At 48.0% G+C, this 24,539-nt stretch overlaps 1 protein-coding gene across 1 annotated transcript in view; it reads left to right on the top strand.

Annotated features, from left to right (window-relative positions):
- HSF5 (heat shock transcription factor 5) overlaps positions 1 to 23,771 on the top strand; it is a 1,034,495-nt gene extending 1,010,724 nt beyond the window's left edge. Inside the window, exon 6 of the mRNA XM_086958490.1 lies at positions 23,540 to 23,771. Coding sequence (XP_086814616.1) covers positions 23,540 to 23,610 — 71 coding nt within the window. The 3' untranslated portion in view covers positions 23,611 to 23,771. The remainder of the gene's footprint in view (positions 1 to 23,539) is intronic.
- Positions 23,772 to 24,539: the final 768 nt, after the last annotated feature.

Raw genomic sequence — 24,539 nt, 5'->3', positions numbered from 1 at the left:
GCATTTGTATATACTGTGCTAACTTAAGTATTTTTGTAAGAGTTTTGGTTTGTGCTTAGTACCCTGTCCTCATAAAGAGTACAGGGCTGTTGTGATCTTTAAATAAATAACTGTTTATTTTCATAACACTTGTGTGGTGTCCTTTCACTTGGTATTCAAGGGGTATATGTGTGGTAAACAGCTGGCTTAACGCGCCCTCTCGAGTCTTTAGCCTTAGACTGCTCGTATCCACGCTACTAGGATAGCTGGTCTATAAGGTTGACTTACAACCAATCATCAATAAGGGTTGCTGGACTGATACATAGTGTTCACTAGAATAGTGAGCACTGCATATCAGGCCACCTTCTCACAACGGGCACCCGCCGGTAAGGAGGTAACTGCTATTTATTCTATGCACAGATATGAATTCAGCAGCCCTCATGCCTCGAACGGAATATGCTACTTACCAGTATGCATCTGTTCTTGGCATGAAGGGCTGCTGACATTCATATCGATTGGTTCCTTTGCTATAGGACGAAGAGCTAATGTGACACTGATGCTAGCTGGTTAGGGTTTCTAGGCACTGAGGTGAGTTTTTTGGTACACCACAATTCACTGAGGTCCTGGGTCTCTGTGCACAGTTCTGTGTAGGAGCAGAATCCCTGCGACGGCGCACCTAACGTTGTGGTCTTATTTTGCAACTCTCGAGTAGTGCTTATATCAGTCCACGACCCCCTCACTATTGTTTCCGGTTGACAGTGGTGACGGATAAACCTACCTATAGTTAAATAGGTCTTTTCAAGCTTGATAATTAAAAACGGTTTCTATTGAATTGCTACCCAGTTGTGCTACATTACTTTGTATTGTGTTTTTCTCTTCTGTGTCGTAATGGGTGACGTTGACATCCCGCAGCATAGTAGGATGGCGGTTCGTAATCATTTGCAGGCTTATAATGTCCCCTTGGATGGTATGGAAGTCATTTTTGTTGTGAGTGCTGACGCGGCTTACCCATTTGAGCTTTTCTACTCATGGGTTACGTTTCCTGCGGTCAATGCGGATACCAATTTGTTTCATGTTTACACTCACACTGTGGAGGAGTGAGGCGCAGCTTGTGTGCAGAGGCTACACGAGGAGCAGGCAGGCTGCCGAGGTCGTGCGCCGAGAGGTTCGAGCCAGTACCAGTGCCGGAGCCTGAGTCGACCAGGGTGAGGCAGGAGCCGAGTGGAGCAGTAAACGGAGAGCGGCGGATTCCGGTAAGGCCGCTAGGGCGGCACAAGCTCACGCAAGGGGGCTCAGGGGTGTAGGGGTCGACCGAGTTGACCGGGAGGAGGCATCCTCGCGCACCGTCGCCCTCCTTTCGATCGGGTGTGCGGGCGCTTCCCTCCTGTCCCCCCACCCCCGAGACAGCGTTGATGCAGCCGCCGTATTCTGAGAGCTATCCGAGTTCTCCAGCTTGCTAGCTCCGCCGGCTGTGCTCCCTTGGTCCTCGAGATACTCCGTGCTTTTGGCTTGGCTTTTTGGGCGCCCCCCGACCTCTGGTCTGGTGCCGGCGGTGCCTTGTCTGTCCCGCAGCCTCTGCCCGCAGCCACCCCTCCATCTGCCGGCCGCTTATTTGACTTGCGAACGGGAGTTCGCCAGTCCTGGGGCTGCTCTCCTTGCACTTCTCCTGAGCCGGTTGCCCCCTGACCCCCCTGCCCGGCGCTCGCCTTCTACCGCTGCCGGCCTACCCCGTCTCTAGGTCTCGAGGTGTGCGTACCCTCTCTCAGGGGGCCGCACTGCACGCAACCTCCAGTGTCCCAGGGCCTGAACGACCTGGAGAGGAGTGGTGGTTCGGAGTGGTGTCTACGGGCACGGGCAGGAGGGGTGGTGGGTTGGTTGGGCAGGATAAAGTGAGCAGGGGGGTGCCATCCGCTACAAATTGACATAGCCACACAGAGTGCAACCACGTAGTGTATGCCACCGCAGTCACCCCTGAAGTGTGAACCTGGAAAACCGTCCTCCAACAATCCTGTTCCTGCACCAAAGCAGCACGGAGCCGGATCTGCGATCAGTCAAAAGAGCCCTAAGCCAAGCCCTAAGCCAAGACCACTCCGGTGCAATGAGATCTGGAAAAGAAAGAAAGTACACTGCACCCAAACGAAGAAAGTCCAAGCGACCAGACGCAGCTGGGGTACAAGTCCATGCCAAGCATACACTAAAACCTCAAAAACGCAAAAGCCTAACCCTACGGGACTTTTTTAGAAAAACTCCATCAAAAACCACGGAACTAATACAATCATTAGAGCAACACCCGCAAACTTTGGAGGTAACCACTTCTACAATCTCGGACCATTCAGGTTTCGACCGCCAAGTACCAGCGCAAAATTGGGTATTTGAAACGATGCCAGCAAAAGAGCCGCCAGAGGTCTATATCTTTGGGTCTACTTTTACTAACCATAACAGGGAAAACACCCAACTTGTTCCTTTTCAACCAGGCAGGCCCTTCACGTCTCTGGCAGATGGCAATGGGCTCACCCACCTACCGCAATTACAGCTGGAAGACATCATGTGCCCAACAGAGGCTTCCCCTGTGTCGCTACAACTCTCACAACTTTCCGTCACTGGACCGGTGTCCTTGACCCCGTCTAAGCCATCTACCGGCCTTCCCCAGCAAATAACGACGGTGCAAATCCACGGGCAAGCTGGGCCTGTGCAACCCAATGGTAGTCACCCACGTTCAACCTCGTTAACCCCACCAATAACAAAAATACCAATAGCATCAACAGACTTGAGTCCTCTACACAAGTTATTCTCGCCTCCTGGCCAAACAAGGACTCCATGTCAAAGTCAATCAGCGCAGCTGGCAGCAAATGACCAACCCATGTCGTATTTATCCCTCTTCTTTAACACCACACAAAGTTCCCCAAGCCCGAGCTTCACTCCGAATGAAAAACTTAATACAGAAGAGGATACTACGACCAGTGTCTGGCCACAATGATTACAGACTCTCCAACAAACTGTGACCGCACTCAACTACCATTCAGTCAAACTAGAGGTGCAGGTAGACTTACTCAATACCCTGGCACTTTTCACGTCAGGGATTGACGGCAAATTAGACAAACTGAGCTTGCTAATTTTAAGGGCACAAGCATCCGCGAACTTTGTCCAACCAACGTGCTGCTGCTCCCCAATCATTGACTCCCTCTCCCTGCTTCCAGATTGCCTTTCCACCGTCATCAGGGAAGTTAAGCAGCTGAGGGGAGGAAACGTGTTAGCCAAACCGCAACTCCCCAAACATCAAGAACTGGACAAACCCCCGGAGGACTTTGGAAACAAAAAATACAAAAATAAAGGAAGAAGAAGTAGACATAACAGGAACAATTAACCGCCCTCCATCGATGAACGGTCACCCTCAGAGCGCTTCAATAAAACCAACTTTGACGGTTGAAATCGGCCCCCTCCCGTCACCAACTGGGCTAACAATCCAGCATGCCCAATCTGAGGATGAGCGAAACAACAGCTCTGCTTCTTCGCCCGCTCCATCAGTCCCGGCCCCCCCGGGCCTATTCCTACTTGCAGCAAGAGAGAGCGTAAACGTCAACGCAAAGCCAGAAACAAATACAGGGCTAATTCCAACTTGGCCCATCAGGATCTCTTTTCCATTTTTTCGATAGCCGAAAATAAAAAATCTTCTATAGAAACCAGCACAGTGGAACCAACGACAAATCCAACATTAACCCCGAATGGAGCCGCACCGGATTTACCCACTCAAAAACTGGCGAGGAGTCCTCAGAGTCGAAGAACACTAACAATTGCCCCGGCAGCGATAGCAGAGGGCAGTGATTCCGCAATAAGCACAAGGGTGAGCCCAGCCAGGTCAAGTAACACCGGACACGAGACAGCGGCAGGAAAACTTCGGCCTTTAACGGCTCCCCCCCTTTCTGGGAACGAAAACACAACGCTAAAAACGAAGTTTTACTAAAACTATCTGTAATGACACAGCTACCCGGATCAGTCACACTTCACAATTAAAACGGGTCGCCCTCCAACCACCACAGCAGTTACATAAAAACAGATCAGATGCAACAATCGAAAAACCGGTCTTTAGACCCACAAGTGCACTAGAGCCGCGAAGCTATGACCTATCGTGCCATCGGATTTTATTAGCCCCTGAATATAAATCCAAGGGGCGGCACGATATTCTTAACAGATCAAATCTGTTGAAATTAGTGGAAGGCATACCGGGGCTAGCAGGTTTGGACACGAACAGCATCGAATCCATTGAATTCCTTCCCCCACAAGGAAACTAACCCTCTGAGGTCACCATTGTAACTTTTGTACAGGTAGGCTGGGCAGGAGCCTTTCTCGAACATAAGGCCACACTGCGGAACTGGGGAATTAGAGTGTACTCTTACTCAACGCCAGGGTATCCAATCACGCTGCTATCCAGAGCGACCACACCCAGCAAGTCGGCCCCCACCAAAAACACAGAGCATGGGAGGCTGTTTTAAAAAATGCCTCAGGGTCGGATATAGAACTTAAATGTCCCGTAATAGCGTCGAGAAACGAAGAACTAGACCACGTCTGGGGATGGCTGCCAGCAGTACTGGCCTTAAAACACCCAAACTGACCATCGGCGGCTGGGACACCTGCAGAAACACACAATGCATTCAAATCACTCCTCCCGGCAGGGGCACCACAGCACAATGAGGAGAAAAGCAAAGGGAGGCTAATCTTTTCACTGTGCTCATGGAATATCAGCGGCCTACATCAAAAAACCTTAAACAAAGACACCATGGCTTTCCTGGGGGAACACGTGGCAATTGCCCTACAGGAAACCTGGGAACCAGAAGGCCGACCTATAGAAGGATTTATCGAATATCGGAAACCGGCACTTAGGGACAGCCGCTTCGGAAACCCCAAAGGCGGGCTGGGCTGTCCACATACATATCCAATAACCTAAAAGGCGAATACAGTCAATTTTACTTGAAAGAAGACTGGCTACTGGGGGTCAAAATTAATCTGCGGAGCAGACAGCGATTGCTCTTACTTATAAATGTGCACATTAACCCCAACACCCGCACAAAAAAAATCACCTGGCCAGACTCTGCGAAATTATGAATGATATAGCTACAGAATATCCTAACTCGGACCGCATTATCACAGGGGACTTTAACACAAACCTATTTCAGGGGAACACAGCAGACTCAGAAGGACCTAACATGACTAGCATTATTGAGGCTGTCCCCCAATCCAAACCTCCTGTGCAAGTTTCCAATATAATAGGCAAGGTCACCGTGATGAGACTCTACAACGCAGGTTACCTGGTGGTGAATGGAAGATCGGCCAGCGACTCCCCTCCAAACTGGACCTGGTCAAATGGAAGAACAAAGTCCTACCTGGACTTTACTATTTTCAATTCGGAATTCCTGTTCAATCTGGATAGCTTCTCTGTCCTGCCAAGGTCCGAAAGTGACCACAGGCTGTTGGTTATCTCCTTCACCACAAATTTAGTCCTCTATAAAAAGGCACCATTTACCTACAAAGGAATATATTCCGGTAATTTAAAACGCCTGAAATGGAGTGAGTCCAATTGTCAGAGCATCCTAAGAACAAGCAAGGATTTTATCATGTGTGTACCAGACAAAGCGGCTTCCCCAACAGTAACATGGTCGCAGTTATGCGCACATCTGATCAGTACTTACCCAGTGACAAGGCGGGGCCCAAATCCCACCCCACTAGTAGGAGCAACAGCCCTCCCCATCATAAAAACACTAAAAAGAACGAGAAACAATGCACTGAGGTTGCTATCAAAATTTCCAGGGAACAGCAGCTTTCTCGTTGCATACCGTCACGCCCAAAAGGCACTTAGGAGGGCAGTCACCCAAGAGAAAAAGGCCCATGAATCTCAATTCTGGGTCAAACTGGTATGGGAAAGAAAGCAAAAGAACTCAAGGAAATTCTGGTCACTTGTCAACTGCACCGATCCAAACATAACATCTTTTGGATCAGCGAACATTCAGGAAGCAGACTGGATCTCATACTTAATAGGGCATTTCCAGGCACAAGACCACCCTGACCGCCCTGGATTAACATGGGTTTTTGACACTGGCACGGGCGTAGCACCGAATACCCCACCCGATTCAATGCAGGGCCTTACCTCACTTGATGAATTGTCTGAAGAAAGAGTAGCTAAAGCACTGACAAAAGGGAGACAAGACGGAGCGCCGGGCCCGAATGGCCTGCCAAAAAGGCTATTCAAGTCCGACGTCCCCTTCTGGTCTATGGTGCTATCAAACCTCTTTAACCACACCCTGAGCTCTCAAATAATTCCGGATTCTTGGAGAGGTGCTATCATTCATCCCATTTATAAAGCTGGAGCACGAGGCAACCCGAACAATTACAGATTAATCGCCCTACTGGATATAGAGGCAAAGCACTTTGCAGGCCTCATTTTGGAGGATCTTAGACAATGGGCAAAGGTCAACAATCTGATTCCCCTGAATCAAACAGGGTTTGTTGCCAAATCAGGTACAATGACAAATCTACTGACAATCTCTACCATCATTGACAAAGCTCTTTCAAACTCCAGGTCGATTTTTTGCTGCTTTGTCAACTTCAAAGCAGCATTTGACAGGGTGCCCAGGGCTGCAATCTGGCAAAAACTGAGGCAGTGGGGAATTCCAGACAACATCCTGAATCCAATCATCCTGCTGTATTCCAACACATGGGTTCGAGTGAAGTTAGGGTCTGGCTCGCATCTCTCCCGGAAAATATCAACCTTTCGAGGTGTCAAACAGGGATGCGTGCTGGCCCCCCTCCTCTTCAACCTATTCATTGCTGACCTGTCAAGCACTCTAGAGAAGGTAATCAGTCATCCACCCAAAGTAGGAATTACGGCATTATGCAATCTCTTATATGCCGACGACCTGGCACTGTTCAGTCTCACCCGAGTGGGGTTACAGAGACTCCTTGATGCCTTAACCCCTTTACTGCTAAGGCTATTTTACTTCTTTTATGTAATTTCCATTGAAATCAATGGAAAGTCCATGACGAGTTGCCCTTGTCATTAGCGGCGAAGAGGTTAACGCAATACACGGCCAACAACCAGTTAGAAATTAACATGAAAAAACCCATGATTGTCCCGTTTGGCAAAAAACGCTACAGCGGTGGAGTCTGGTCAATAGATAAAGAAAGCCTCTCAATCGGCCAATCTTACAAATACTTAGGGGTCCATTTGGACTCCAGGGGCAGTTTCACCAAACAGAACACTGTGATTGCAGCCAAGGCTACAGCTTTATTGGTATCCTTGGCTAAGCTATCAAGGAGACTCTCAGGCCCCACTGTCTTGCCCTTACTGGAAGTGCTTAGAGCAAAGATCGGGCCCACACTTTCGTATGGCATAGAGATTTTTAAGGGTAAAATGAATAATACCTTAAATAAACTTACAACTAAACTCTACAAGAAATTGCTTCACTTGCCGAGTTCTTCCTCGCCAGCACAGGTCAGACTAGAGCTGGGCTTAATTAATTATGAAGCTTCCAACGTTGGCTCATATCTTAAGCTGATCCACAAATTAAGACAGGCAGAAGCAGGTACCCTGGAATTTCTAGTCTGGAAGGAAATCAGTGTGAACAACCCGGGGGGATCATTTGGCCGCCTCCTAAATGACCACATTCAACAAATGTCTGCTGCGGATCTCTGGGCTCTTAATCCAAGCCAGATTGTCTTTAAAAACACAATTAAAAAAGGTATAAGACTGAAATCCCTGATCATGGACAAAGCTCCTCTTGCGAAACGCAGTCATGCTTGGGCAGTAGCCAACTCTTATAAACGATTATCCCCGGCCAATTACCTTTCGACAACATTTTCTTATTATCTAAAGCGATGCCTGATCGACCTTAGATTGGGAGACTGGCGCTTCCTTCAAAATCTCCCAGTATGGCGTCGAAAAAGGGACGATCCAATGTGCAGAGGGTGTGGGGCAGCAAATGAAACTATTCTGCACGTGCTTTGTACATGCCCTTTCTTTATTCTTCAACGCAGACGCCTTCTCAGGCCAGAATGGAATAGGCTGGGAGTTCGGACTTGTAGGCACGCCCTTATTGCTGCTCTGTCTTTAGAGAACACTGTTTTAAATATAAATTTGGCCAAATTCGTTCAGCAAGTTTACAGTATTTTAAAAAAATTGGTAACGGCTAAGGCTTTGCTGATAACTGTGTAGAATGATATGTACTTTAACCTCATCTGCATTGTCCGGAAGTGTTAATTTTTAAATTGACACGTTGCAGTAAGCACTGATAAGAAAGGCCAAATTTTTCAGTTTTTTCTATTCTTTTAATCTGTAAAACTGTACTTAATGTATTGGAAGAATCTTTTAAAGATATGTTTTTATATATCTAAATAAAGAAATTATTATTATTATTATTATTATTATTATTAAGCGTCCCCAAGATAAGGATGAAATGCCTTTTTGGCTTGACGAAAATTTTTACCAACTAGAGGCGGTTTTTCCTAATATGACTCATGTGGAGAAACACAGGATTCTAACAATTAGTTTGCAGCAAGACTTAGTGCCTGTAGTGACTGATTGTACCACATGGGGTATGATATTTACGGCAGTCTATACTAGGTGCTGTGGCACTCCGTCAATGGCTGTCCTACCCTCCGTCATTAAACGTGTTCAAGATGATTGGGAATGAGACCCGTTGGAGTGTTTGACGTAGTTTCCGATCTCGTCCTTGCTAATGTTAAGGGAGATGCAGTGAGCTTCCAAGTATCTAATGCTTTGCGCGATGTCCCCGATGCAGAGAAGCCCCGTCAGTTACCAAAAATTATTACGGCGGCTAATAAGACCATTGGCCGTAATAGTTTAGGTGTTAAGCCTTTTGCCAAGGCAACACAAAAGCAAACTCAGGCGGTGAAGTCTGACAAAGATGATCGCCCCTTTGTTTCAAAACAGAATTGGAATAGGAGTAAGAAACTGGAAAAAGCAGCAGAAACAGGGGTCCCGTCCCGCCTCACCAATACCTGTGTCTACTGAGCGAACGTATGAATTGCGCGACCGCGCTACAATTAAGTCACCTGATTGTTTTCAGGTTCCTGATCAACATTCTCCTCGCTCTTTGCAGGATTCATCGGTCTCACCCACCGGTGGAGAAGAAGGCGGCAGAGGAGGGGGTGCGAAGCAAGAGCAACCCCGCAAGACAGACGGTAAAGGCAGGGCCGGACTGGGAACCAAAACCGGCCCTGGCAAAGTGCTCGGCCGGCCCTCCCCTCCCCACTCGGGTGGTTGGAGGTGCCACCGAGCGCTTTGCTAGGGCCGGTTTTTGGCCGATTTTGTTGCAGGCCCGATTTTGCGCTATTCTGCAAAATAGGCCCTGTAACAAAATTGGCCCCCAAGGGCTCAAAACCGGCCCCCACCCTTGCGGCGCACCGGGGGATTGCCCGGTGCCCGCTATGGCCAGTCCGGGCCTGGGTAAAGGCAAGCTGGACGACACTCCACGTCAGAGACCCCAGTTTCAGAAAAAGAAAAGTTGCTGCTTTAACAGCGAGATATGCCACAGATAGTGAGAACACAGCTTCGGAACTTGACATGGGCGCTGTTAGACAGCGCTGTGGAGATTACCATAGTGTGGGAGGCGCTGAGTCCACTTCTGAAGGTGACAGCAACTGACACGTTTGTTGTTGTTAAGACAACTGACACTAGAGTGGCTCCCCCTGAAAGACTTTTTGAAATTGTCCTTTTAATTGAAGGTGACATACAACGTATTATAAAAGGGGTATTTTGGGAGAATCTAACTACAACTTATGACTTTTTTATTGGTGGAAGTCCACTGGCCCCCACGTTTTGTTTTAGCAGCTCAGCAAGGGGAGGAGGTAATCCTCCCTAGTTTTGCGCACACTGTGCCGAAGAAGCAGGCACTACATTTTGCAGAGGATTGGGCTAAGGTGTTTGCACCAGCATTGTACCGTACTCAATGTGGTTGGGACAAATTTTCCCCCCAACATGAGATGCCATTGCCGCCTATGCCACAGCCTCAGCCCCAATACCTCATGTGGCGTGAAGCGAAAGCTCCAGTTGCAGAAATCATTGAACAATTGAAATGTCAAGGTGTGATTGAAACATGTGTGTCTCTGATGAATAACCCACTTTTTACTGTGACTAAGCCTGATGGCTCGTACCATTTGGTATCGGATTACCGGCACTTAAACTCTCATTGTCGTATGTGCGCGGTGCAAAACACTCACAGTTCTGCCCTTGTGGATAGTCTCGTGCGCATACGGTTTGAAACCACACTTGACATATCCAATGGCTTTTTCTCCCACAACCTGTCCAGTATTAGTAGTCAATGGACAGCTTTTACCAGTGGTGGCAAACAACGCCAATTCCGACATTTGGCTATGGGCTATAAAAAAAGTCCAGGCGTCTTTGCCGCCCGCATAGTCTCTCTTTATGAGGGGCTCGACGCAGATGCATGTTCGTATGTGGATGACACTTATCTCACAGACGACGAATTATAGCTGTGTCTGTGTGGTGTTGACCACATAATTTGCCGTTTTGCGGACTTTGGCTATAAATTCAACTTTGCAAAAAGTCACTTTGCAGAGTACACAGTGTTGGTCCTGGGCTACGAGCTCAACAATGAAGGTCGAGGTTTGCCACCTCACTTCCTGGAGAAATACGCACAGCTGTGCGCTACCACAACACTGAAAAATCTACAGCTTTAACTAGGCTTTTTGAATTTTGGAAGTACTTATTTTCCCAAATATTCCCAGCGTATCAAGCCTCTTTACGCTTTGGTACAACCTACTTTCTACAGTCCCTATCGCTTACAAGTCACACTTGTACACTTCGGCTGAGTTGCATTTTTCCACTGTGGAAAAAGTTTTGACCGCAGTGCAAATGGCGATTCTCAAAGAACATGCCCTGTCGCAGGGAAAATACATTTTGGTTGTTACTCCGTATCCTGCCTTGGAGGCAGTGACAAAAGCCAGTGTACCAAATTAAAAAGCTTTGCACCTGAGGTGGATACAGTGGGCCACGTCCTTGACATCTCCAGATGTCAAGTTCATTTTTGATTCCTCTTGCAGACTCAGGAGTTTTTGCAGTATGAATTTGTTCATCCTGCTCCTCTGACTATGCGGCCACTAGAGGATTTCCATTGTATCATTTACATTGACGGTTCAGCACAACCGGCTACGGGTTCAAGGCACGCCTATTCTTCGGCCTGCGCAATAGTGGTTGGTACTATGGTGGATGGAGAGTTCAAGTCCGATGTCGTGCATACACAGACATTAGGGGTCTGTACCGCCCAGTTGGCAGAGCTCCGTGCTCTAATGCTTGCATTGGAGTTCGCTGATACTAGTGTGACTACTCTAATCGTAAGTGATTCTTACTACTGTGTGCAGTCTTACAACGACAATTTGTTCTTTTGGACTCAAAATGACTATTGTTTTTTCAAAGACTGCACAATAAAACATAAAATGATCTGGGTTTGAGTGGCTGAACTAAAAGAACGGCTCCCACTCGTATTTGTAATTCATACTCTCGGCACCCAGCGTGTCTGAGCCTTGCCGATGAAGCGACAAAGACAGCAGTTGCGACATACTCAGTAGCAGCAGTTACACGTTCCAAAAGTAAGATTGATGATGGCATCTTGGCAGCTATTGCTGCAACGGAGAAGGAAGGTAACTACCCGAAAGGTTTCCCTTCTAAATACTCTTATCATTTAAGTCCTGATAAAGTTCCTTATGTGAGAATTAACGACGTTGGTGACAGGTTGATTCCCAATGCGTACCGCAGGCAGACTTTGATTGGAGCCGCTCACGAGGGCATTGCATCAGAGCATGCCGGCGTGTTGGCTACTGTATCTCTCCTACAACAGCATTACTGGTGGCGCGGATTGTACAAACAGATGCGTGATTATGTCCTTCATTGTGACGTTTGCCAGCAGTTAAAATCTTCTACTGCTGCATTCCCGCCCCAGACTAAGTTGTATATATCTAATAAACCACTTGGTTGTGTTTACTTAGATCATTGCGGTCCTTTCTTCTCTTATACTGCGTCTGAGTACATCTTAGTTGCAGTTGATTCTTACAAGCGCTTTGTGTGGGTGTGACCCCAAAGGAGTGCTGATTCTCAAACTGTCGTAAGGGATTGGAGTGTCTTTGTGGGAATTTTTGCATGTGGCACCTTTTATTCGGACCAAGGACCGGCGTTTGCCTCTAAGGCATACAAGGATGCCATGCATTCATTGGGGGTCCATGTCACATTTTCGTCTCGATATCAACCTGAGGTCAATAGTGTTTTGCATCGGAGGAAGCGTGACTTAAAGCAATCCTTGACAGCTAGGGCATTAGGTACAGGCCGGAATTGGCTAGCCCCCCACAATAGCGTTCAGCGTGCACTTAACAATCTCCCTAGAAGGTCTCTGGGTGGGCTGACCCCGTATGAAATGCTCTTTGGTATCAACATGTTTGTTCCGGACCTTGAGGGTCTAGACCAAGCGGCGTCTGCCTCTCCTTTGACGTAAATTAACATTATGCTGTTTTCCAGAATCTACAAAAGGCCCGTGACAGTCTTGCAAAGGAACACTTGCCCTCCACAAATGATGCTGCGTTGCAGATTCCGGTAGTTGGCTGGCTACCCCGAGTTGGTGAACTGGTCCGAGAGAAGGTCGAGAACAAGAAGGAATTTGGCCCCTCATATCGTACTCCAGTTCCTGTGCTTGGTGTGCAGGGTACAAGAACAGTCATTTTACCTCCACTTCCTGGTCGAAAGGAGAACATGTACATCTCCATTGACAATGTCAAACTATACAGAGTGTTCGATTCTTCTTAGTATGACACCTGCGGTCTCTTGTCCAGCAATGCTGAGAAACTCTGTTTTGGCTCAGGCACCTACCACCAGACCTGATGTTGCCATTGAGATGAATACAGTTACGAATCCTTTATTGAATCCAACGACTGGTGATCCTCTTGATGATACGGAGTACACTTATCCCACAGACTTATCTATGCCCGATTTAGAGACCTGTGTGGCTATTCAATCACGTTTTTCATTTGACACTAACTCACACCACATCAAAGTCCCCCTCAATAGTTTTGATTATTGCTGTTTGGTTTTAAAACATTTTTTAACTCCACCATGGACTTACATTTGGCTGGTGCTTTTTTCGATTTTTTTCTGATTCATGTCCACTGGATTTGTGATGTATTTTTTCCATCTTGTGAATGGGCACTATGTTAAAGAAAGAACTATGATTAGACTAATTGATGGAACTTTGGCACCACACTCCTCATCACACAGAATAAAGAGGGACCAGACTTTCGTGAATATCACTGATTGGCCTGTCTTAGATGGGATTGTAGGAGATGCTGTTAAATTTCAAATCCATTGATGACCCATAGAGGTTAATAATGTCCCTAATGTACTTCGTGTTTCAATGGAGGATGTGGTTAAACAAAATATTCGCTCTGATGATTGGTATGTTCAAGCCGTAGAGGCACTATTTTCTGATTTAAAATATTATGCTGCCTTTGATGCTGAAGCTTTGTATTTGGATTCTGCAAACTATGCTGATTTGTTTTGTTACCAACACTATGGCAATCATTTTCTGCACAAAGCAAACACATTTAGAAACGTGGTTAATTACACACAATGGAAACATTGTCCCGCTCCTGTTGAAGGCAGCTGCAAGACTCTTTTGATAAAGTTTTCATACTTTACTGATTTTAATCAATCAAATTCTAAAGCATTTATTTTAAGATGACTGAGAAGTCCTCTTCCAAGGTTAGACTCACCCACACAAAATTCTTATATTCGAAGTCCTTCATCGACCAATTGGCAGCAGGGGGCTATGAGCTGTGGAAAGATGCTACTGATCTTAAATCTGTTTGGGGTTCTAAAAATTGGCACGTGCAAGGCACTGAGACTGTGCATTGTGCATGTCTCATCCCGAACCATATGTTGTTTCTGAATTCGACTATTTCACAAACCACCTGCTTTGGATTGGCTACGTCTAAAAACTTAAATGCTCCTTCTATTCCTGATTTAGGAGAATATTCTAATTGGAATAATCACACCCATATGTCTCTAAGGGCTAGATGTAGGTAATCACAATTTACTGATTCTTAAATACCGAATAGCATGCGCTGAAATGGATCTTGCGTTGAAAACGTTTTGTGGTAATGGTATGCGTTGTGAATTCATGCGTTGTAACATCATACATCCTTCTTTGAAGTCTCCCTACTTCAAAGGCTAAAATGGGCTTAAGTACTGGACCTCTGACACCATATACTCTGAACACTTCTGGACTGAGGACATTCTGCCAGGAAGAAGAGCTGCCAGGAGGGATTGTCACTTTAATGCTTGCTTTTCTGTGTTGGCCTGCTGCCTGCTGCTTCTTGCCTGGGAGTGAAAGGACTGGACCTTACTCACTGCATCCTACTTTCTAAAGTTTTTCCAAGGGCTTGACTGGCTTGCCCCCTACTGCTGAAGTCTCTGGGACATCAAAGACTTCACTTGCGTCTTCCTACCAGAACGTAGGTTCCTCTACAGTGAGTCCTGTCCTGCCAAGTGATGCCAAATCCAGTCCTGGGCCGTTGGAGGTAAATTTGGTGCAGCAATCAAGAAACCAATGCAACAACTTCAACCGTCAGTTCGGGACCGGCAGATCCCTGCGACATTGCTGCTGCCTGCACCGAAGCTGTGTTCCCCGATCGAGGAGTGCGCGATGCAACAATTGTGACTTACAACGCAACCCCGACTTTGCTGATGCAGCACCTCCAAAGAACCGCTGTTGGCTGTGTCTTTCTGATAGATACATCTGCCGTGTGGATTCCTCACCTTGTGAATATCCCCTTGCGCCAGCAACGTTCGGAAAATTCTTCGTAGCACGCCGGCGTGGACGACGTCATAGGAGCACGGCATCGCGCGCGACTCCGTCTGACGTCACCGACTCCACATAAGGCCCACGTCGGCGTGATGACGTCAGTTCCCTTTTTTCCGCGTCGTCGACGGTTTCTGGGATCTTCTGCGATACTTTTGTATCTTTTCGCTGTTTAGCTGTTATTGTTTCTCTGTTGGATTTCGCTTCATCGCCGAAGATGTCGTCGAGGAAGACAGGTTTCAAACAATGTGGTTCCTGTTCCCGGATGATGTCGATCACCGATCCGCATCCCGACTGTCTGTGGTGTCTTGGTTCGGGTCACGATGTCAAGAACTGTCGTTCCTGTGACAAGATGAACCCCAAAGCCTTGCGAGAGCGGGAGGCGAAGCTTCTGCTTGCAAAGGTGAAGGAAAGAGAAGCCGGAAGGTCTTCGAGGTCAGTGTCCAGGCGCTCGAAGTCGAGACAACTGTCGCGGTCGAAGTCGAGGTCGGCTTCGAGGGCCAAGTCGAGGTCGAGAGAGAGATCAAGATCCAGAGGGAGGTCGAGGTCCAGATCCAAGTCGGCCTCGGGCCATGCTTCGGGCTGCTCGAGAAAGAAGCATAAGAGGAGTAAACATCACTCCAGACACCACTCTGGCAAGGAGTCTTCGGATTCGAGGAAGAAGTCTCGTAAACATCACAAGGACTTTGTGTCTCCTTCTCCAGCTCAATCTCACGTTGGTTCTCCAGTTCATGAGCAGGAACAGGATCTGGAGTCGCACCATTCATCGGTGCATGAAGAAGAGGTTCCTCGAGCACCGACTCCGGTTGTGGAGCCTGAAGAACAGGAGGGCCAGGGTGCGCCTTTGCCGGATCAGCCTCCTTCGGAGCGGCCGTTGGGTTCGTACCCACCCTTTCCAGGTCCAGGTCAGGATCCCTCGCAGTTTTTAAACGCCATGTTTGGTGTTTACTCGAGGGCAATGTACCCCGCTGGTGCGCCTATGGGTCCCATGGGTCCTTTGTCTTTCAATTTGGGTGTGCCCCAGGCTTATGTCCCGGCCCCCTTTATGCCGTTTATGCCGACGCCGTGCACTCCTTGGCTCGGTACGGTGCCGCCGAAGTTGTCGACTTCGCATGCGGCTTCGCCGACTCCGGATCGGCCTCGAGGGGATTCGGATCGTGGCGCTTCCCGTCCTCCGGCTCCTCGCTCGACGTCGGCTCCGGCGCGGGCGGAGTCGTTGCCGGATCCATCGACTTCGGTCCGTATGGAGTGGTCGAGGCGCAGGGCTCAACGCCTCTTGGAGGAGAAGGAGTATATGGACTCCGAGGTTGAGGAAGGAGAGTTGCAAGAGGGGGATTGTTTTGAAGACCTTCAAGACGCAAGTGGCTTGGAACTTTCTCCTGAGTGGGGTTTGCCAACCGTTTCTGACGCTCCATCTAAGGACTTGGCACCCTATCATGTTGTTATTAAGAAGGCTGCAGAGTTGCTAGGCTTGACTTTGCCCACAGTTGAATACAAGCCCAACATCCTTACGGAAGTATTGCATTCGCCTTCTTCAATTGTGGAACCTACACTTCCTTTTACGGATGCATTGACTGAACCAATAAAGGAGGTCTGGAAGAGGCCTTTGTCTGCTCCTGCGGTTTCCAGGTCAGTGGCAAGGCGTTACAGGGTGGCTCCTGATGACCCTGAATTTCTTTCCTCGCATCCTGCACCGGAGAGTCTGGTAGTGCAGGCCGCCTGTTCCAGCAGGGCTGCGGGCTCTTTCCCTCAGGTGCCGGCAGACAAGGACTCGAAAAAGTTGGACCAGTCTGCTAAAAAGATTTTCTCCTCGGGTAGCATGGCCTTGAAGTCCACCAATGCTACTTGCCTCTTGGGGAGATACGTTCATGCGTTGATGGACTCTGTTAAACAGCTTTCTTCTAAGCTTCCAGAGGACGATAGGAAGAACTTTAACGAGGTGGTCGCTGATACTCAGGCTGCAGCTTGTATGGTTATACAGAGTGGTATGGACACGGTGGACTCTGTTGCCAGAATTATGGGCTCTACTGTTGCTACAAGAAGGGCCGCATGGCTAAAGTCCTCCCATTTGATGGGACAGGCCTCTTTGGCAAGAAGGCTGACGTAGCTCTGGAGAGATTCAAAGACAGCCGGGCTACGGCGAAGTCTTTGGGCCTTCAGACAAGGGGCTCTGCGACTAGGAAGTATAGGGGTTTTGGCAGATCCAATTTTCGTCCCTACAATCAAGGACAGCAGCAGCAGCGTCAGAATCCTCTGTATAAAACCTACAGAGGAAAGCAAAGGGGCCGTGGTCGTGGACGCCAGGCCTCCTCCTCCTCCTCCTCTTCCTCTAATAATCAACCCCCTCCCCCTGCAGCAAAGCAGCCCTAGATCCGCCATTCTGGATCATGTGGCTCCGGTGGGGGGTCGGCTTACTCATTTTCTACGGGATTGGGAATCGGTTACATCAGATCTTTGGGTTCTCAATCTCGTAGAAAATGGGTATTCTCTTCCTATCCAGGAGTTCCCTCCCAATTACCCTCCTTGCCAGGGTTATTGTTCGGAGGACCACCTTGTTCGCTTGCAGGAAGAAGTCCTGGCTTTGTTCACGAAAGGTGTGATAGAGGTGGTTCCAGAGCAGGAAAGGGGTCAGGGATGCTACTCCCGGTATTTCCTGATCCCCAAGAAGGATGGCAGGTTACGTCCAATCCTGGACCTCAGGATTTTGAATCTCTATCTCAAGCAGGAGAAATTCAAAATGCTCACTCTTGCACAGGTTCTTCAAGCGCTGTTGGAAGAAGACTGGATGGTGTCGATCGACTTGCAGGATGCGTATTTTCACATCCCGATCCTGAAGTCGCACAGGAAGTATCTCCGATTTACGGTGGGATCGCAACACTACCAGTTTGCGGTCCTTCCGTTTGGTCTTACTACTGCGCCTCGAGTTTTCACCAAGGTGATGGCAGTGGTGGCTGCACATCTCAGGAGGTCGGGGATACCTGTGTTCCCGTATCTGGACGACTGGCTGATCAAAGCGGAGTCGCCCGAGAAGGTGCTTCATCACCTGCAAGAGACATCGCAGCTGTTGTTCAGGTTGGGTTTTTCGATAAATGTGCCCAAATCTCACCTGGTGCGCTCCCAGCGCAACTTGTTCATAGATGCGGTACTGGACACTACTGTATGTCGTGCATTCCCTCCTCCGCAAAGGATTCGCGACATACAGGAAATGATTCCTTTATTTCACAATGGAGCGGTTGTTCCGGTCCTGAAGGTCCTTCGCCTGCTCGGTCTGATGGCTTCTTGCATTCTCCTGGTCAACCATGCACGCTGGCACATGAGGGCACTCCAGTGGTGCCTCCGCAGGCAGTGGTATCAACACAACGGAGATCTTGGGGAGTCAGTGAAGATCTCCAGAGAGACTGCAGCGGATCTGTCTTGGTGGGGCGTGGAAGGCAATCTGTCTCAAGGAAAGCCTTTTCAGTTTCCACCATCGGTGGCCACGGTGATAACGGATGCATCCACTCTAGGGTGGGGTGCTCATCTGGGGGATCTGGAGGTCAAGGGCCTTTGGTCTCCAGAGGAAAGGTTGCTTCACATCAACCTTCTAGAATTGCGGGCCATACGTCTGGCGCTCAAGGCATTCCTCCCTTCCCTTCGCGGTCGGTCGGTCCAGGTCCTGACGGACAACACGACCGCGATGTGGTACATCAACAAGCAGGGAGGAGTAGGGTCGTGGTGTCTTTGCAAAGAGGCACTGCGTCTCTGGTCCTGGGTTCAGGACCACCAGATTTGTCTGATGGCAAATCATCTGGCCGGAGTCCTGAACGTACGTGCGGACATTCTCAGTCGGCAGTTCTCTGCCGACCACGAGTGGAGGCTTCACCCGGAGGTGGTTCGTCACGTCTTTCGGACGTGGGGGACTCCTCGGGTGGACCTGTTCGCCACTCACGAGAATGCTCACTGCCCGTCATTCTGCAGTCTCCAGTATCCGATGCAAGGAGCATTGGGGGATGCGTTTCAGTTGAGCTGGAGAGGTCAGCTCCTTTACGCGTTTCCTCCCATACCCTTGATTCCTCGGGTTCTGAGGAAGATTCGCCAAGACCGGGCCCAAGTCATATTGGTCGCCCCGGATTGGCCAAGAAGGGTGTGGTACACAGATCTTCTCCACCTCTCCTCTCACCCGCCGCTCCGTCTCCCTCTCAGGGCAGACCTCCTCTCTCAGATGGAGGGGCAGGTTCTACACCCCCACCTCCAGACATTACACCTTCATGCCTGGAGATTGAACGGGGCAATCTGAATTCTTTCTCTCTCCCTCACGATGTGGTGGATGTCATACTCTCTGCCAGGCGTGACTCCACCAAGCCCATTTATTCGTATAGGTGGTCTAAGTTTGTATCTTGGTGTAGGGATAGGGATGTTGACCCGTTAAAGGCTCATTTATCTGATATCTTGTTGTTTGCTCTTTCTCTGGCACGGCAAGGGTTTGCTGTTGCCACTGTCAAAGGTTATCTTTCGGCCTTATCGGCTTTCCTCTGTTTGCCGGATCAGCCCTCTCTTTTTAAATCACCTGTGGTATTAAGATTTTTGAAGGGACTCACTAATAAGTTCCCTCCTTCTCCCTTTATTGTTCCTCATTGGGACTTGAATCTTGTGTTAACCTATCTGATGGGTTCGCCGTTTGAACCCTTACACAAGTGTCCAATGAGGCTTCTTTCTTTTAAGACGGTGTTCTTAGTTGCAATTACCTCGGCAAGGAGGGTAAGTGAGCTTCAGGCTCTTAGTTCCAAGCCCCCGTTTTTGTCCATCCATGCTGAAAGAATGGTTCTTAGGACCAGGGCTGCTTTTCTGCCTAAGGTGGTTACTCCCTTCCACCTAGGTCAATCCATTACCCTTCCTACCTTTTATCCTCCCCCACACCCTTCCAAGGAGGAGGAGAGGCTTCATCGCCTGGACCCGAAGAGAGCGGTTAGCTTCTATCTTGATAGGACTAAAGACTATCGAATAGATGATCAGCTCTTCGTGGGTTTTGCTGGCTGCAAGAAGGGCAGAGCGGTGCACAAGCACACACTTTCCAGATGGATTATTCTCTGCATCAAGATTTGCTACTCTCTGGCGGGTAAGGACCCTCCTGAGGGTATTAGAGCTCATTCAACTAGAGCGAAGTCTGCTACTTCTGCATTGTCTAGAGGTGTTCCTGTTGAGGACATTTGCAGGGCCGCGACTTGGGCCTCCCTCCACACTTTTGCGAAGCACTACTGCTTGGATGCTGAGGTGAGGAGGGACGGCCACTTTGCGCGCTCTGTTCTCCAAGATTTCCTGGTGTAGCAGAGTGGACTCCCTCCTCCGGGAGTGGGGACTGCTGTGGGACTCTATTCACAAGGTGAGGAATCCACACGGCAGATGTATCTATCAGAAGAACAAGTTACTTACCTTCGGTAACGCTTTTTCTGGTAGATACAATATCTGCCTGTGGATTCCTCCCTCCTCCGGGAGTGGGGACTGCTGTGGGACTCTATTCACAAGGTGAGGAATCCACACGGCAGATGTATCTATCAGAAGAACAAGTTACTTACCTTCGCTTTTTCTGGTAGATACAATATCTGCCTGTGGATTCCTCACTGACCCACCCGCCTCCCTGTTGTCCACTCTGCTATACCTGGTGTTATGTGCAAATGTAATTATGGTTTTATCTGATTTTGTATAGTTTTGCACTTTAACTGTATTTGGTTTGCATGTACTGTGTACATTGTGTATATATATATATATATATATGTACTTGTTGGTCCGTCCGGGTGCCTCGAAGGCACGGAAAAAAGGGCGGAACTGACGTCATCACGCCGACGTGGGCCTTATGTGGAGTCGGTGACGTCAGACGGAGTCGCGCGCGATGCCGTGCTCCTATGACGTCGTCCACGCCGGCGTGCTACGAAGAATTTTCCGAACGTTGCTGGCGCAAGGGGATATTCACAAGGTGAGGAATCCACAGGCAGATATTGTATCTACCAGAAAAAGCGTTACCGAAGGTAAGTAACTTGTTCCTCTCACTTCTTCACCGATGTCCGTGACTCACCGCTCCAACTTCGACGCCCCTTCGCATCGCCTTCAGCTCAGCGATTCTACATCGATGCTGAAGAATCGAGGAAGCACGCTTTCGACAACGACACATCATCGACATTGTGTCACCTTCAGGAACCGAGGTCCTGCACAAACAACCAACACATCACCTCCTCTGAGCAATGCATCATCGTGTGTGGAAAAAGGTAGGGCTATGACCTTTTTCAAGATTTGCCCGGCGCTAACCGCCTTTGTACCATTCAAATTTACCAAGCAATGAGGCAGGCGCCGGAGACCAGAAGGCAGGAAACAGAAGTTTTATTCCGACGGAGCAGAACACATCAGATCAGACAACAAGGTATCGTCTCGAGGTGCTCTAACAGCCTCTCGGAGGCCTGGCCTCTTATACACTGGTTTATGGCATGTGACCTTTCTTTATTACAATCAGAACATTGTGAAGTAAGGAAAAAGACATCCCCGTAATCCTCATGTCAATCCCACCCCCATATACCTCCACAATAGAGGTCCTCAACCTGCTGATAAGAGGAGGGGGTCATCACGCAGCTGAGTATTCCGCCGAGTCTTAGGATGTGTGCGCCTGATCATATCCCAGGGGGTGGGGAGGCCTTGATCAATAGAGGGTCCTTTGAAGAAGATCGACTTCATACAATAAGGGGCAGTAAATGATATCTCCCGGCTTAGGCGATGGCCTCGGACCTGTGTGGACAGCTGGACACGGGGGAAGGGGTCATCAAAGGAGTGGTATTCATGCCGCATGGACAATCGAGCGCGGAGGGAAGGTTTATCAACAGAGGGGCATTCATGGGAGGAGAGGAGATGCTGGTCAGGCGCAGGTGTGACTCCCAAGGACAGGGTCATGCAGAAGGGTTATGCTCATGAGGGGGAGGGAGGGGGAGCCAGGGTGCGCGGAGGATGCTTGCTGGGTCAGAGGGGCGCGCTGGCGATCGATCGTGGACAGGGAGACCATGATACCTAAAATGGCTGTTGTGCACGTCGTACGTGGGTGACAAGCTGGCGCAGATGATGTTTAGCTCGCAAACTAAAATTCCACACGTGGAGAGACTAAGCTTCACCAACCCTGTACCGCCTCACATCCACTGCACCAAGAATCTTCTTTGAATTCTGACACATCCAAGTTACTGTATAGGGATCTGCATGATTCTGGGTATCTGCCCCACGCTCCATCGCGGTCAAACTGAACTTTTGGATTTGTCCCGGTGAAGCGCGATCAGATAGCTCCAGTTGGAGTTATACATTTCTTAACACTGCATTTTTATTTAATCTTTAAAAATTCTTATCTTTACATTTGTATGTGGGATTTTTTGTCGTTTTGCCTTTGTTTTACTCAGATAAATATTGGCTATTGTTCTAAACTGGGTTGTGGAGTACTTTTGTGGTGTTTTCATTGTGTTACTGTGTGTGCACAAATACTTTACACAGTGCCTCTAGAGATAAGCCTGACTGCTCTACGCCAAGCTACCAAGGGGTTGAGCACAGGTTATTTTTGGTGTATAACTCAGTTACCTTGACTAGGATAGTGGGTCCCTACTTGCCCAATACTGGGGACCCCATTTCTAATGCTCTGGAAGGGAGCCAACATTGACTTGTAAATTTTCTAAAAAGTGCTCTACAGTCCTGCAAGCTGGCAGATCTACTTTTCCAGCATTCACCTTGAGGGTGGGAGTACTCAATACTGGTGATTCAATGGAGCTCCCATTTACGGAGATCTAGGATACATGCGCGATCAGATAGCTCCAGTTGGAGTTATACATTTCTAAACACTGCATTTTTATTTAATGTTTAAAAATTCTTATCTTTACATTTGTATGTGGGATTTTTTTGTCGTGTTTTCACTGTGTTACTGTGTGTGCACAAATACCTTACACAGTGCCTCTAGAGATAAGCCTGACTGCTCTGCGCCAAGCTACCAAGGGGTTGAGCACTGGTTATTTTTGGTGTATAACTTAGTTACCTTGACTACATTGACTTGTAAATTTTCTAAAAAGTGCTCTACAGTCCTGCAAGCTGGCAGATCTACTTTTCCAGCATTCACCTTGAGGGTGGGAGTACTCAATACTGGTGATTCAATGGAGCTCTCATTTACGGAGATCTAGGATACAGGAAAGAAACTTTTTTGTTGTACCCATTTTTTTAGGCTGATATAGTCTCTGACCTTAAAAGGTGAATCACTACTCTTGTGGCCATACACAGGAGAAAGTTCATTTCTGCCAGCATGACTAGACTATTTGTTCACCTGTTGAGGGCTTATTTTGCTTGCAGACCTCATAAGATTGACTCTGCTCTTGTGGGCTTGTAGGTGGGATCAGCATGTTAGCTAGCGTGAGTGTTACTCTTGTCGTCTGGGATGGGCTCTGCCGTTGCTCGGTCATTGAGGGCCTTGCTTATGAAGCTGGTATGAGCACTGCTCCTAATTGCTTTGTTGGGAAGGATACTGTTATTCACAGAGTAGTTGGTTGGCGTATCTCTTTGTTACGCCTCTGTTCTTATGCATTACATTGGTTAGGAGTAGACGTTGTCTGGTATCCAGGGCATGATGATGTTATAATTGTCCTCTATAACAGGTGTTTTCTTTACCTGTATGTAACGCATTAATGGTCCCATTGTCTTCCCAGATCTCCATCTACTTGTGGACGTAGCGTGCAAGCAGGAGCATTTTCCAAAGGAAGAGGAGCTAGGAGAGTGAGCTTTGATGAAGAAACTTGAAGCCATGTAGTTCATCTTCTCCGATTGGGTGGGGCAAAAGCAGTATACGCTTGTGTGCGTATTACATGTACAACTGCTGTGATTTATTTTCCATTTATGTTTTTCTTACTATATCATTTTGTTTCATTTTTAAAATGCACCGCTCCCTGTTTTAACTTTATCTGTGCAGGTGGGTGATAGAATTGTCCAACTCTGGAAGCATTCAGTGGCCTAGATGTTTCCATGGAATTATCACTTGTTGCTAGCAGATTCTATGAAAACATTTCACAGAGAAGGCCCCTCAAGAAGGCAATCCTCGTCTGCCTGTAAATATGAATCTTTCCAACAGACTTTTTTTCACAGTGGCCCCCCTCGAACACCAATTGGGGAAACATTTCTCAGTTAAAGACTCAAACCTCTTTGGATTGGAGATGGCCATCTTGACGAAAAGATCAAGGCATGCATAAAACTACGATACCCCAGTATTTATGTTCCATTTTATTGAACGTAACCAGAACTATCAACATCTCTGCAGTGGCCACTGTATGTTTTGCTATTGTACACATTTTCATGTAATTACATTCAGTATTTTGAAATGAGTGGTACATTCATTCTTGTGATTTGAGTGATAAAATGTAAAGGCATACTCCTTTTCTTAGAGCTATTTATTTCTTGTGTATTATATACAATACATTTTAGCTTGTTCAGTAGATTATATATTTATCGGCAAGAGTGCTGATGTTTTAAGTGCTGTTTATTTATATGAAATGTACCATATTTTGACCGAATGAAGGCTTCATGTGATTCGGGCAGGCACGATGTTACTTATGCGTCCTTTTTAGACCAGAATGGAGGGCAAGTTTAGTACAGGAAGGTCTATATAGTTCCGAGACTCTCTTGCAGGCTGCAGTTACTCCGGAGACGGCTTGT

Source organism: Lissotriton vulgaris, chromosome 2_1, assembly GCF_964263255.1.
Source record: "Lissotriton vulgaris chromosome 2_1, aLisVul1.2, whole genome shotgun sequence".
Taxonomy (NCBI): domain Eukaryota; kingdom Metazoa; phylum Chordata; class Amphibia; order Caudata; family Salamandridae; genus Lissotriton; species Lissotriton vulgaris.
Note: the sequence above shows the minus strand (reverse complement) of the source record. Positions and strands in the feature narration are given on the sequence as shown.